We start from the raw sequence: 14,731 nt of genomic DNA, 5'->3' as shown, positions 1-14,731 counted from the left end.
AGGTGTCTTTTAGACAGAACAGTGTGTGCCAAAGCATTGAGTTCTGACCACAGCGTTCTCCAGTGTCCCCCTTGCCTGGAGTAGTGGTTATATTGTGAGAATGTGAGGGAGAATGTTCTTGATCTTAGAAGACATATACTGACATATTTAGAGGTAAAGTACCCTGATGTCTGCAGCTAATTCTCAGATGGTTCAGGGGGGAAAAAAAGAAAGTTGTATTTGTGGATGTGGAGAGAGTGTTGACAAATGTGACAAGATGTCATTCCTGAGTCTGGGTGAAAGAGGTACATGCATTTGTTGTACTGCTCTTGAAAATTTTCTTGAAATTCAACACTGTTCAAAATAAAAACGGGGCAAAAACCTTCAGGCCACTAATAAACTTTAAGTTTACAAAAATAGTATAAACATAATTGAAGAATTAGCTCATCAGTAACTATCTTCTTTGGTGGCCTGTTTGGGTATTTGTCCATGATAAATCATTGTTCTATAAAAGATAGCCTTGATTGGATCTGCTGTGATTCTATCTTTAATAAAAGTGTTACTTAAGCCCTTTTTATCTCAATGGAAACATAAGATCGCTGAGTGTCTAATAGTAGGATTAGAAAGGACCAAAGAGTTATATTGTCCAATTCACTCTTAAATGAATTAGCTAAATACATAGAAGGCTACCTGTGTATATTATTATTTAGAAATATTGCCATTGAAGAAATTTTTGTGACCTTTTATATGATTAAACAGAGGGTCATATTCAATTCTGAATTTTCTTTAAGATAATTTTTTAAGAAGAAAGAGCCCATAAAAGTCTAGTGCATATACACTGTGACCCTTAAAAGAGAGAATGGGGAATTAAGAGCAGAGAATGTAATGCAGACTCTTTAGTCCATGGGATTTTTCAGGCAAGAGTGGTAGAGTGGGTTGTCATTTCCTTCTCCAGGGGATCTTCCCGATGCAGGGATCAAACCTGACCTGTGTCTCGTGCATTGCAGGCTGATTCATTATCAGGTGAAACATCAGGGAAGCCAAATAAAGATAGCAAATAATGTATATTTAATTCCTATTCCCTACTGGCCTATATTCCCCATCTGGAGAAGAAAAGGGAGCATGAAGGCTGGGACGGATGGTGAGAAAGACGGGAATGGAATTGTAGGAGAAAGGGAAAGACAGGGCCAGTAGTGGAAAGCACAGGAGACAGGAGGCAGAATGCGTCTTCTCAGGAAGAAAGGTGCCGCAGATTTGAGGTGGTTTTTTTTAGTATAAAAGTATAGTTGATTTACAGTGCTGTGTTAGTTTCTGGTGTACAACAAAGTGATTCAGTTATACCTATGTGTGTGTGAGTGTGTGTGTATGTATCTTTTTCATATTCTTTTCCATTGTGGTTCACAGCAGTATATTGAATATAGTTCCTTGTGCTGTACAGTGAGGCCTTGTTGTTTATTTTATGTATAGTAGTTTGTATCTACTAGTCCCAACTTTCTGCTGTATCCCTCCCTCCAGCCTCTTTCTCCTTTGGAAACTGTATGTTTGTTTTCTATGTCTGTGAGTCTGTTTTGTAAACAAGTTCGTTTGTGTCTTACTTTAGATTCCACGTATAAGTGATATCATATGATATTTGTCTTTCTCTGTCTGACTTACTTCACTTAGTATGATAATCTCTAGGTCCATGCATGTTACTACAGATGGCATTTTGTTCTTTTTTATGATTAATATTCCATTGTATACATGTACCCCGTCTTTATCCATGCACCTGCTGATGAACACATGAAGGTTGTTTCCATGTCTTGGCTGTGGTGAATAGTGCTGCAGTGAACATAAGGGTGCATGAATCTTTCAAATTATAGTTTTTTCTGGATATATATGCCCAGAAGTGAAATTGCTGGATCATATGGCAACTTTGTTTTTGTACCAATCTACATCCCTACCAACAGTGGAAGAGGATGCTCTTTTCTTCACATGAGGTGGGTTTTTTGAGATTATGTTTAGTTGGTATTGATTTTCTTACCATATAGTGCTAAGAAAACATCACAATTTGTAGTTTTTACATTGGTATAGTCTCTATTTTTAGAGACTACTCACATGGAATAACTGAAACAACTCATGATGGTGGAAATTTTTCCCAGTGATAGAACATGAGCTACCAGAGAAATATCACTTGTCTGATCAGATGAAATCAATCATCACCCATATTTTAATTTATTACAATAAAGCTTATGCACAGGAAAATTTATAGTGAGTCATAGTCTTTTGGAATTGAGTTTTGGCAAAGTTTGGTTTTTCAGAAAGGATTTTCTTTATTTTGAGACTGTTTTACTGAGAATATTATCGTTCTTTTACTATTAACCTTTTATGTCTTCTACTTTTTCCATCCCCTGTCATCTCAAATTACTGTGGAGCAGAGATCAAAATCCCACTGTTGATGTTGCTCTGTCTTCAGGGAAAAGAGCATTTCAGCTATAGGCTGATCTGTAATTACTTGCGTAAAATGATAATAAATTCCAATAACTAAACTTTTTAAAGAATTTTCCTTTGTAAGATGCATTTCATTTCTTCCTGGTATATGCTTTTTTTTAAACCAAAATTAACACAACCAAAGTGTGATAGATGATCTTATGAACTTAGTGTTCATTAGAAAGGTCAGATAGACAGTAAGGAACATGAACAAAAGTCATTTTTAGGAAAAAAATAAGATGTCTCCATGGATGCTTAAAAAAATTCCTGTCTCCTGAGTTTCTACCCACCACTTTGCATGTATTTATTATCATAAATATGGAAGGATTTATTGGTGATTCACTTCTCTTATCTCAGTTCTTCCTGCCTCCGACTCTTTTTCATTTCCATGTGTTTGTTTTTCTAAGATGTATCAGTATTAGTTAAAATCTGTGTTGCAGTGTAGACTGGCTCTGGGTCCCTGGGGTTACCTCATATGCACTTCAGGCCCCTCAGATTGCCCTTGATTTCCGTTTCTCAGGCTATGTTCTCCAGCATCCACCCCTGTCCACCATCACCACTGATAGGGATGTATATGAAGTTCCCAGGGCGTCTGTCAGTGTCCCCTCACTGACACCTGAGTAATAGCCAGCCTCAGATCACAAAAGTCTAATGATGAATCCATGTCTGTCATGAGCTGGAAGAGCTGCAGGGCACATAGTAGGTAAGGGCCTCATAAATGTTTGATGGACAAATAAAGAAATGAATGTGCAAAGGGATAGAGCTCACAACTGAAGTCCTTGAGGAATGAAGCTGTTTAGGCAAGCACTTCTGTCCATAAGTATAGCCAATTAAGTGTGCAGCTCGAAGCATGCATGCGTCCTGATATCCATTAGTGATCACAGACTGCAGCCTTGGGTTTCCCTGGTGAATTCATATGCAGGCTGACCTGACAGGAACCGCTTGCACTATGAATAATCACAAGGCTTCCCAGAGGGCAGGGTTTCACTGGCGGAGATTCCGCACCACAGAGCTTCACCTGTGCCATGAAATGGCTTTCTGTGTCCTAACGGTGGGAGGGATCCACTCTTATTAGAATGAACGCTTGAAAGGTCGCCTTCCAAAACCTGAACTTTCTGACGTAAAGAGCAAAATCATCTTTGACAAAGTTGGGAATTGAATGAGCAAGGCACAGTTCTCCTCAAGTCCAAGGACTTCACATTTTGCACATGTTTTCTCATTTCCTTGTGTTTTACACCAGGTCGCCATTATATCAAGCATTTTAGCAGCCTTGATCTTGGAGGCAGTGAGACCATTATTCCTGTTGTTGCTGACTTGGTGCTACAGCTGCTTCCTCTTTCTGTGATTTAGTTTGAAGCTTCAGCCCACCAGGGGGCCGTTGGTCCCCACCTATGCAGACTGAAGAGCTGGCTGCTGTTTTCCGCGTGGCTATTATTTCCATCCTATTCATAGCGATTTTTCCCCTTCTATATTCATCTAGCAAACAGCAAGGCACTGTTCCAGGAACTTGCTCTCTCTACATAAGGCATAACATGGAACCATTTGGATGGAAAAATTATAAATTAAAATTATTCTGTTCATTTTAAAATATTCATATTGTGTTGCTCAAATGCCAGTAACTGGAAAATCATGGATAATGTCCTGTTTTTATAACCTCTTTCAGAGTGTTTTAAAATCCGTTTATGTTGTTACTTAGCCATCTCTTTTCCTGGAGTGGATTTTGTGATAAGATTTAAAAAAAAAAAATGGTTGTATGAGTCTAGTGTCTGATGGCATATGTCATGTTAAAATACAGATGATACCACTAATTGCAACCAGTTTTTTTCAACAGAAAAACACTCTGTGTACAGAGGATATTTATAAAGTTATAGAGCCACAAAGATAGCCTGTTTATATGCCAGATTATTTACTTTGAGGATAAAACTTTTTATTAAATGATTAAAACTAAGCAAATGTTTATTAGTTTCTGAAACAACATATTTAAATTAAGAAAAGACATATATTTGTAACATTACAGATTTTCAAATATGAGGTGTTAGAAATGTTTAAAAAAATCTCTAACTTTTAAAATGGAACTTTTTTTTTAAATGTCTTCTTTAATTTGGGGAAACTAAATTTTATTTCTATCCTTGTTTTCCATGTTGTCTGGGTGTGAGTGAGGATGTGCTTGTCTGAGAAAGAGAATCAAGTGGGGAAGAATTAATGTTTTTATGTCGGCTGATTAGTTTGTTGATAAAGTAAATATATCTCTTCTTCTAATGGCAAGAGCTGTGTTTGGAGATCTTCATGTATATTTTTCCTCTGTGCAACACATTAAAGAGTGAATATCTTTCTTTTTTGCTTGTTTTTTCTGTTGAAGTTCACATTCACATAGAAACCGTATGTTTTGTTTGTTGTCTCTCTTGACTAGGAATATTTAAGTGTATTTTTTAGATTCTCTGTCAACCAAAGACAATTTGAAATTTTAATTTTTAAGTCTCTTCCTAGAAACTTCTTTTGGTTCAGGCTGTCGTATTTGTTTGTGTGCCTTGTGTGTGTGTCGAGTTTCTTCGGAAGCAACAAACCACATTAGCCTGAGCAAATTTCACAGGCCCTTGTCACTATTTGTTTTCGCCTTGTGAATCATTTGGCCTTATAAAACAGGCTAATCCTTTAATTGAATATGCCTTCAGAAACATTCTGTGCACCCTACAAACTTGGGTGGCTCTTGCTAACTCTGCTTTATTTATTTTAAATAATACTAGGTGATCCCAAAGTATTTCCTTTCAATTTTTGGAAGACTGTTATTGCAAGCAGTAATGTTTGAAGTCAGGATTCTTTATAACAACAGTAGCAAGAAAACGTAGATACATTTTGCTAAAGTCCAACTGATAGAAAATAGGATGCAATCTGTCCTATTTTTAGTAAACAGGTTTTCCAACACAGATGGTTGGTTCCTACAGCGACCAGCTTCTTTGAATGCAGCAATACAATGCACTCTATTCTTAATTGAATAAAGAAAACAAATTGGCATAGTTACTGCAGGAGAAGTGGGTACCTCATGATGAATAATTTGTGAGTCCAACTTTAACTACACTTGACATTTTTCCTTAGGTCGCTGACAGACTGATTAGTGAGTTAACTGCTGATGGTACCTATTCTGTGGAGGGACTCTTTCAGTTCTGGGACTTATGCTGTTCAATCAACTAGGTATCCTCTGTGATGGGACTAAAGCCTCAGTCTTGATCAAAGGGCTTTGGAGGAAGCATGGTTGAACTGATTGGCTGTGAATGTTAATCACTCCATAGGACGCACTGATAATTTACAGCATTGTTGTAACTCTCTGGTGTTCATAAAATGAACTTAATAACCCGGTGCCACCATGGGATAAGCTGCTTTCTCTCTGCAATTGAATACCCAGACTTGCTTGCATAATGGTGTTGAAAAAACCTGCATTAAAAAGAGTGAGCAGCTGTATGATGAAGGAGACGGCTCTGCAACAGATTTGTTAATTATCTCCTTTGATTCACAGAGGGTGTTTGTGAGATATGGTTGACCAGTGAAGACACGGGGGCTTACGGCAGAGATATTGGCTCCAGCCTCCCAGCCCTGCTATGGAAGCTGGTTGAAGTGATTCCTGAGGGAGCGATGCTGAGGCTGGGCATGACCAATCCACCCTATATTTTAGAGCACCTGGAGGTAAGGAAAAGCAGCTTATTTCCATGCTGACACAGACCTGAACCAACCCAGACAGCGTGGTGGCAGCCTCAGCACCATCCCACGAGTTTCCTTTAAGACCACTTTTCACATTTCTTTTGTGGTCTCATGTTACCAAGAATGATTTGGGAATTTCAAGTCCCCTTCTTTGTCATTCTGCACATCTTGTTTCTGTTTCCTCACCCTTAGTTAATGTTGCCTCGGTTTTTTAGCATTTGCCATCTTGTCCCAGTTCTTTGTATCTTGCTTACAACCCTTCAGTTTTCCAATGTGTAAATTTGCCTCAATCCCTCCATTTTTAACCCTTGTCTATTTCAGGACAGATAATATGGTGCATTGATTTTGCAACCAACTGTGAACATTGCATTATCTGAACCGCCGTTAGCCCTACCAGTAAGGATACTGTGCTGCAGAATTTTTAAACTCCATCCCTTTGTCTGGCGATAGGGGTGAATTGAGATCAAAGAGACACAGAGCTTCATATTCTTCCACTTGGTTCTCTTGTGACCCGTGTGAAAAAAGGAGTTATAATAATGCAAGATCCAGAGTCTTATCTTTATAACTTCCATGGATCAGGTTGCTTACCCTCAAGTATCCTACTGTTAAATTAGGAAAATGGACATTTGTACAAGTAACTATGGTGGTTGTTATTGTTTAGTCACTCAGTTATCTCCAACTCTTTTGTGACCCCATGGACTGTTTGCCTGCCAGGCTCCTCTGTCCATGGGATTTTCCAAGCAAGAATACTGGAGTGGGTTGCCATTTCCTCCTCCAAACTCTTCCCAACCCGGGGATTGAACCCATGTCTCCTACGTTACAGGTGGATTCTTTACCACTGAGCCTCCAGGGAAGCCCAAGTAACTGTGGTACTTGATGACAAATGATACAATAAGTATGAGCAAAGAATATGGACAAGGGAGCAACCATTTAAATGAAAAAGTATGTGCTGGGATCCATGATTTTTATTTGAGAAGTAAATTATGCTATTAATCTCATAGTTGAGGACAAGTACTCTTGGAAAATCATGCACAAAGTGTAGAAACAAGTCACTTATATTTTTAATCAGTTGTGTTCTTTGCAATAAGTTTGCACAGAAAAATGACTTTGCAAAATTTTAAAAGCAAGTATAGTGGCTGAAATTAAATGTGTAAGTGCAAATAAATATCCCTGAATTGCTTCTGTTAGTTTGGTTTAGAGGCGTTTACCACGAGGTTGTTTCTGAAAAGTCACGCTACTATGAGCAAACTATTTTAGAAATTCTGAAAACAGTTGATCACAATCTGGTTGTTAAATATAAATATATAATGAAGAGATTTAGCAATTTTGTTACATTTTCCCAGCAAGATCTTTTTAGTAACTGTGTGTGATTTATATGTTAACTGTGGTACTTTGGGCAGTGTGGGACAATTATGATTTGCTATTTAAAAATAAGTTGCAGGCATGTCTGTTTTTACTTAACTCTTCGACTTTGAACTTGAAAAACCAAGATGATTCTCTGTAAAAACTCAAATCTGCTAAGAGCGGTCTTGCTGTGTCTGCAGTAAATGTGAGGCATCGTGAAGACCAGGAGATGTGTTGGGTCTTTGGTGGGTAGGAAGAGAAGTAAGCCCTGCCAGCATACAGATGGTAACAGGCCACTTTCTTTGGATTAAAAAAAAACAACAACTCGTTAAAGATCAAGGGAACATTGGTAGCTACAGTCAGAGAAGCTCAGGTGGGTATAAACACAAGGGGAAAAAAATAATGTATTGGCTCTGAGATGAGTAACCTAATATCTCTTGGAAAAAATTCAGCCCTTTAATTAATTGCAAAATTGCAGAAGCTAATATTGCAGTTAGAGCAAACCCTAATGCTCAGCACCTGGCATGGTGCTAGAGTTGTTGACCTCCAAATAGATGCTCCAGAAGAGCCACTAAATCAACAGAAGATGCCAAATGCAGCTTTATGCTTTACCTGGAAAAACAGTAGGTGTTTAGTTCATAGATTGTAGTTAGATTGAAAATAACTTTCATTTGTCATAACGTTGTTGTTGTTCAGTCACCCAGTTGTGTCTGACTTCACAATCTCATGGACTGCAGCACGCCAGGCCTCCCTGTTCCTCACTATCTCCTCACTATCTCCTGGAGTTTTCCCAAGTTCATGTCCATTGCATCGGTGATGCCATTCAGCCATCCCATCCTCTGTCAGCCTCTTCTCCTGCCTTCAATCTTTACCAGCATCAGGGTCTTTTCCAATGAGTTGGCTGTTTGCATTAGGTGACCAAATTATTGGTCATAACATTACCTTTATAAAAATGCTTGCTTTAAGATATCTATAATGTTGGCCTTCCCTCCTTCATTCTCATCTTCATGACGGCATTGTCATCATCTGTCTCTTGATACCCCAACCAGTAGTGACTCAATGAATGAGTGCATCAAAGGGTGAATAAAGAAGAGCTTTCTTCATAAAATAGATTGTAGATCCCATGCTGTAGTTTTGAATTTCAAAGTCTTAACATTCTGGCCAGAAGAGGCAGCACAAGATGACAAAGTAAATGAGCTTCAAGGGCTTCCATGTGTGAAAAAGGACATTAGGGAAGGGAGCCAACCCGAGGGAGCCTCAGCCCGTACCCACAGTGCATTGTATTTACCCATTTTCCTCTTACTAAGCTTAGACCACTCTGAAGAAATTACTTTATTTATCTAAAGTGCTGAAGAGAGTTCATCAATAAGGAAAGAAAGAAAACAGAAGAAAAGCTGAAAATAGAGGGGAAAAAAAATTCCACTGAATGACCGACTTTTTTTAAACCGTCAGGATAGAAGGTAGCCACTCTTGAATAACTTCTCTGATGCTTTAATACCTTTATGGTGGGCATTCCTGGCAAATTATATAGGGAGGACCCAGCCTTTTTTGTTTCTGGAAGATGCTTCATGCTACAGACTTTAATTACAGAGCGCTTTAGTAGGTGGCTTTACTTCCTCTTGGTTCTGTTCACTTCACATTACCTGACTCTTGAGATTTTTCTTAAACTCTTTTAACAGTTTCTTTTTTTAAAATTGAACAGTTGCTGTGGTACATATACACCATGGAATATTACTCAGCCATTAAAAAGAATTCATTTGAACCAGTTCTAATGAGATGGATGAAACTGGAGCCCATTATACAGAGTGAAGTAAGCCAGAAAGATAAAAGAACATTACAGCATACTAACACATATATATGGAATTTAGAAAGATGGTAACGACAACCCTATATGCAAAACAGAAAAAGAGACACAGAAGTACAGAACAGACTTTTGAACTCTGTGGGAGAAGGTGAGGGTGGGATGTTTCGAAAGAACAGCATGTATATTATCTATGGTGAAACAGATCACCAGCCCAGGCGGGATGCATGAGACAAGTGCTCGGGCCTGGTGCACTGGGAAGACCCAGAGGAATCGGGTGGAGAGGGAGGTGGGAGGAGGGATCGGGATGGGGAATACGTGTAAATCTATGGCTGATTCATATCAATGTATGACAGAACCCACTGAAAAAATAAATAAATAAATAAAGGAAAACAAAAAATAAAATAAAATTGAACAGTTTAAAGGAAAATACCAAAGTTTCTATCATTATTTAAATGTGTGGAAAAATGGGTCTGTTGAAAATATATTTTATTAAATCTTCCTAGGAACAGAAGATATCACACTTAACATAGGACGTAGGTTTAAGTTTCTATTGAGAGTCTAGCATTATGTGTGGCACTTTATATAGCAGATATTGCATAAATGTGTAATGAATAAAAGGAAAGGAGGGAGAATTCTTAATCCCTAACAGGCAGTCAAAGTTGAGTATCTGATTGGAACACCTAAAAACCCTATTTTTAACTTATGGATGCTGTAAAAAACCATAGGGGATTCATTTTAAATGGTGACATAACTGACAAAGATATCTTATTTATACACACACACATATATATGTATATATAATCTATATATGCATGTGTGTGTGTATAAAATGCTTGGTGGGAAAACGTCCTGAAATTGAAGTAACATAATTATAATCTATGTAATAATTATTAATTTGAATATGAAATAGGAACTATTGATAAAATAATAGATTAAAAAGCATTTTACCTCATGTAAGATCTGTGATGCCTCTTCATTACTCACCATGTAAAGATAAACTCTTTATCATGACCTATAGGGTCCTGCCAGCAAATTTGGAAAACTCCTCAGTGGCCACAGGACTAGAAAAGGTCAGTTTTCATTCCAATCCCAAAGAAAGGCAATGCCAAAGAATGTTCAAACTGCCACACAATTGCACTCATCTCACAGGCTAGCAAAGTATTGCTCAAAATTCTCCAATTCAACAGTACATGAACCGTGAACTTCCAGATGTTCAAGCTGGATTTAGAAAAGTCAGAGGAACCAGAGATCAAATTGCCAACCTTCGTTGGATCATCGAAAAAGCAAGAGAGTTCTAGAAAAAATCTGCTTTATTGACTATGCCAAAGCCTTTGACTGTGTGGATCACAACAAACTGTGGAAAATTCTGAAAGAGATGGGAATATCAGACCACCTGACCTGCCTCCTGAGAAATCTGTATGCAGGTCAAGAAGCAACAGTTAGAACTGGACATGGAAAAACAGACTGGTTCCAAGTTGGACAAGGAGTATGTCAAGGCTGTATATTGTCGCCCTGCTTATTTAACTTATATGCAGAGTATATCGTGAGAAATGTCGGGCTGGATGAAGCACAATATTGCCAGGAGAAATGTCAATAACCTCAGATACACAGATGATACCACCCTTAAGGCAGAAAGGGAAGAGGAACTAAAGAGCCTCTTGATGACAGTGAAAGAGGAGAGTGAGAAAGCTGGCTTAAAACTCAACAGTCAGAAAACAAAGATCATGGCATCCAGTCCCATCACTTCATGGCAAATAGATGGGGAAACAATGGAAACAGTGAGAGACTTTATTTTCGGGGGTTTCAAAATCACTGCAGATAGTGAGTGCCGCCATGAAATTAAAGGACACTTGCTCCTTGGAAGAAAAGCTATGACCAACCTAGACAGCATATTAAAAAGCAGAGACATTACTTTGCCAACAAAGGTCCATCTAGTCAAAGCTATGGTTTTTCCAGTGGTCATGAATGGATGTGAGAGTTGAGCTATAAAGAAAGTTGAGTGCCAAAGAATTGATGCTTTTGGACTGTGGTGTTGGAGAAGACTCTTGAGAGTCCCTTGGATTGCATGGAGATCCAACCAGTCAATCCCAAGGAAGTCAGTCCTGAATATTCATTGAAAGGACTGATGCTAAAGTTGAAATTCTGATACATTGGCCATCTGATGCGAAGAACTGACTCATTGGAAAAGACCTTGATGTTGGGAAGAATTGAAGGCAGGAGGAGAAGGGGACGACAGAGGATGAGATGGTTGGATGTCATCACTAACACGATGGACATGAGTTTGAGTAAGCTCTGGGAGTTGGTGATGGACAGGGAAGCCTGGCGTGCTGCCGTCCATGGGGTCGCAAAGAGTTGGACATGACTGAGCGTCTGAACTGACTGACAGGGTCCTTAAGATGCTTTTTTCATTACATTCCTGTTTGTTCTTCCCTTTGCTGTCCTATGATATCTCCTGTATAACCTGCATTTTTAAAAACCATTTTATACTCCTGCTATTTTTACTTTAATTTTTTTTTACACTTCATACTTACCATATGATGACAGTGGGTAGTAATCAGTTAATCAGAATTAATGTTTGCTACTGCATACGTTGACTAATATATTCCCCTAATATATGCTCCTATAGCATCTAGTAAGAGATATTTTCCCTTTATTTTTGCTTTCTTGTTGATACCGCTAAGATAATAATGCTGGCATATTCCTCTTCAGTGAACTCTGACCTTCTAGATGGAGTGGCTTGTGAATTTAATACTCTTGAAACTACATTGCTTGGTTTTGCCCTCTGTGTTGTGGGTAGTCCACAGGTAAGGTATTATGTTACTTCAGACTGACCAGTTGGTGCTAGTGGTAAAGAATCTGCCTGCCAGTGCAGGAGATGCAAGAGATGTGGGTTCAATCCCTGAGCTGGGAAGATCCCCTGGAGTAGAAAATGGCACCCTATTCCATTATTCTTGCCTGGAAGATTCCATGGGCAGAGGAGGCTGGTGGGCTAGTCCGTGGGGTTGCAAAAGAATCGGACACAACTGGGTGAGTTAACAGCATCTTCATTTCATTGACAGAGACGCCAAGTCTTAGAAAGCTTTAATAATTGACTGCATTACATAAATGATTAGCAGCTGCCTGGTCTCTAATCTCCTCTGATTCTGAAATATTTTCTACAATCCTGCATCTTCCATAAGACCTTCCCCAATAATTTCCAGTTTCTTTCCTCGTTTTGTCAGACTCTGCCCACCATGTCTGTGTTGGCATTCGTCATGGGGCATCATGATTCCTTATTTACACCTAAATCCAACAAAAGCGTTCTCATCTTTAGGGAGAGGCTGTATTGTTTGTCTTTGCATTTCGGCGCCACGGAAAACATGCACTTGAGAAGTGTGTGTGGGATGATGTGCTGGCTCTCACGTTACCTGCTATTTGACTGCATGTCTTACACATATTGAGGCACTTTCATATCTGGGCCGGGCATCTGGTTTTGGAATAGTTTGTGGATGGTTGTCATACATGCTTCTCGCTGTGAGTCACCCTAGTGTGAGGAGGCACTAGGTGGTGGGGGAAAACCCACCTAAGTGGTATGCTTTAGTTAATTGCCCTGCTAACATATCATGGTGACAGATCCTCTCTTTAGAACTACCTAGAGCTAATGAGTTCATTATATGATTACTGAACTTGTCGATTATTTAGGTTTTTAGCTTCTTCCTTCTCTTTCCTGCCTCTCAGCTTTCACTGCTTTTTATCACCTCCATCAGAGAAATCAACAGTGGATGGTCAAGGAGGAGAAATTAAAACCAGGCAGTTCGTCTTGCTCTTTATTTTATGGGTTGGCTGGTAGGGAAAAGATATGAAAGCTGTTGACCTGTAAGGGATATGCAGATTATCTGTGAATTCGATTTATCTAACCTATCCTGTTCTCCTTGTGTTACAAATAATTTAATATAACTTTTATCTTCCTTGAAGATGCCTGTATGTCTTAGAGTCATATTAGAATTTTGGTGTACCACTTCCAGCCTGGTCCAGAGAGAGCGAGTTGATTAATCTGGAGTACATATGCTTTTTATTAAGGACTTTTCTTATGTTCGAATTATGAATAAAGCAAATTGGTTACTTTTAAATTTATGTTACTCTGCAAAATATTGCTGAAAAGTATTGCCACTCACATTTACATTATTACATTTTAATCAGCTTGATTTAAAATGTATAGTTTTTTACAAGATTTATATTTAGTATATTTGTTATATAATATTATGCAAGTTTAATCATAGTGATATTTTAAGTATTCCATCCGTTTTTGATTGAGAAATCTTGTAGTTACTATAAGATAGTTTCCTGCTACTCTTGATTTCTTGTATATTTTATTTACTTACTTCTATTTAAAAGACCTTACATTTTAATCTAATTGTTGATTTAGCAAAGTTAATTTATCTGGTGAAAAACAGTAGATATCTGTCAAGGACTTTCGCTGCATGGTAATTTATGAACATAAACAGTATGTTTGGCTTGGTCGACTTCTGAAAAATGCCTCATAGTTTCAAAATAATAGCAAACTCAGTACCTGCTGTGCTTATGTTGCATCAAAGCAATACAGAATTTTCAGATTGAAGTGAACAGTTCACATGTGTCTTTAAAGCTTTGGATTTTTCCTTGAGATTTGTACTTTGCAGCATAATAGAAAAATATGCAAACAGATTTTGTGCTGTTGTATGCAAACTATCTCACCCTTTCCGTGAATAGAAGGGCAAGGAAATGAAAAGGAGAAATCTTTTATTTCTGCAGTCCACTATAGCTTTTGAGTCTTGTCAGTGTGGTTTGATGTGACTGTTGGCACCCAGCTTTCTACTAATTAGAATTACCAGCACTTTACTTCATTCTTAACCTGCCATTGATTTCTGACTGGATTTCAAGAGATCAGTGAAACTTCTGAAACTGGAAACCAGAGTTTGTGCCTCTGAAAATTTAGGGGGAAGAGGCCTTCATCAAAAAGGATTTCTATATCTTTAATAAAGAGCTCGTCAAGCCTAATTCTGAGAGCTGGGAGCAGCGCCCCCTAGAAAGGAAGATAAACAGGGCTTGCGCCTCAGTCCTGTTTGCTGAATGACTTGAATCCTGATAAAATCACGAAATAAATTCATTTATTTATGAAAGCACTGCTTGTATTTTTTAAATTAATTTTTATTGGAATATAGCTGCTCTACAATATTGTGTTGTTTCTTCTGTATAGCAAAGTCAGTCATCCATACACCCAGTCTTTCTTAGATTCTGTTCCCACATAGGTCATTACAGAGTACTGAGTAGAGTTGCCTGTGTTACACAGCAGGCTCTTATTAGTTATCTGTTTTGCTTATAGTAGTGTTTGAGTGACTAAGTCTCATAACAGCACACAGGCCAGAGGACCCAGAAAAGAAACGAGCTCATAAAGAGTTAGACTTGCTCTCAACAAATAACTGTTGC

General features: G+C 38.3%; 1 protein-coding gene across 7 annotated transcripts in view; it reads left to right on the top strand.

Moving 5' to 3' along the window:
- Nucleotides 1-14,731, top strand: part of CDKAL1 (CDK5 regulatory subunit associated protein 1 like 1) — a 580,103-nt gene that overhangs the window by 339,187 nt on the left and 226,185 nt on the right. For all 7 annotated transcript variants that reach the window (XM_043908414.1, XM_043908415.1, XM_043908413.1 and 4 more), the window contains one exon: nucleotides 5,957-6,123. In XM_043908414.1, coding sequence (XP_043764349.1) covers nucleotides 5,957-6,123 — 167 coding nt within the window. The remainder of the gene's footprint in view (nucleotides 1-5,956; nucleotides 6,124-14,731) is intronic.

The sequence above is a fragment of the Cervus elaphus genome, chromosome 7 (genome assembly GCF_910594005.1).
Source record: "Cervus elaphus chromosome 7, mCerEla1.1, whole genome shotgun sequence".
NCBI classification, from domain to species: Eukaryota; Metazoa; Chordata; class Mammalia; order Artiodactyla; family Cervidae; genus Cervus; species Cervus elaphus.
This window is presented reverse-complemented; position numbering and strand designations above follow the sequence as displayed.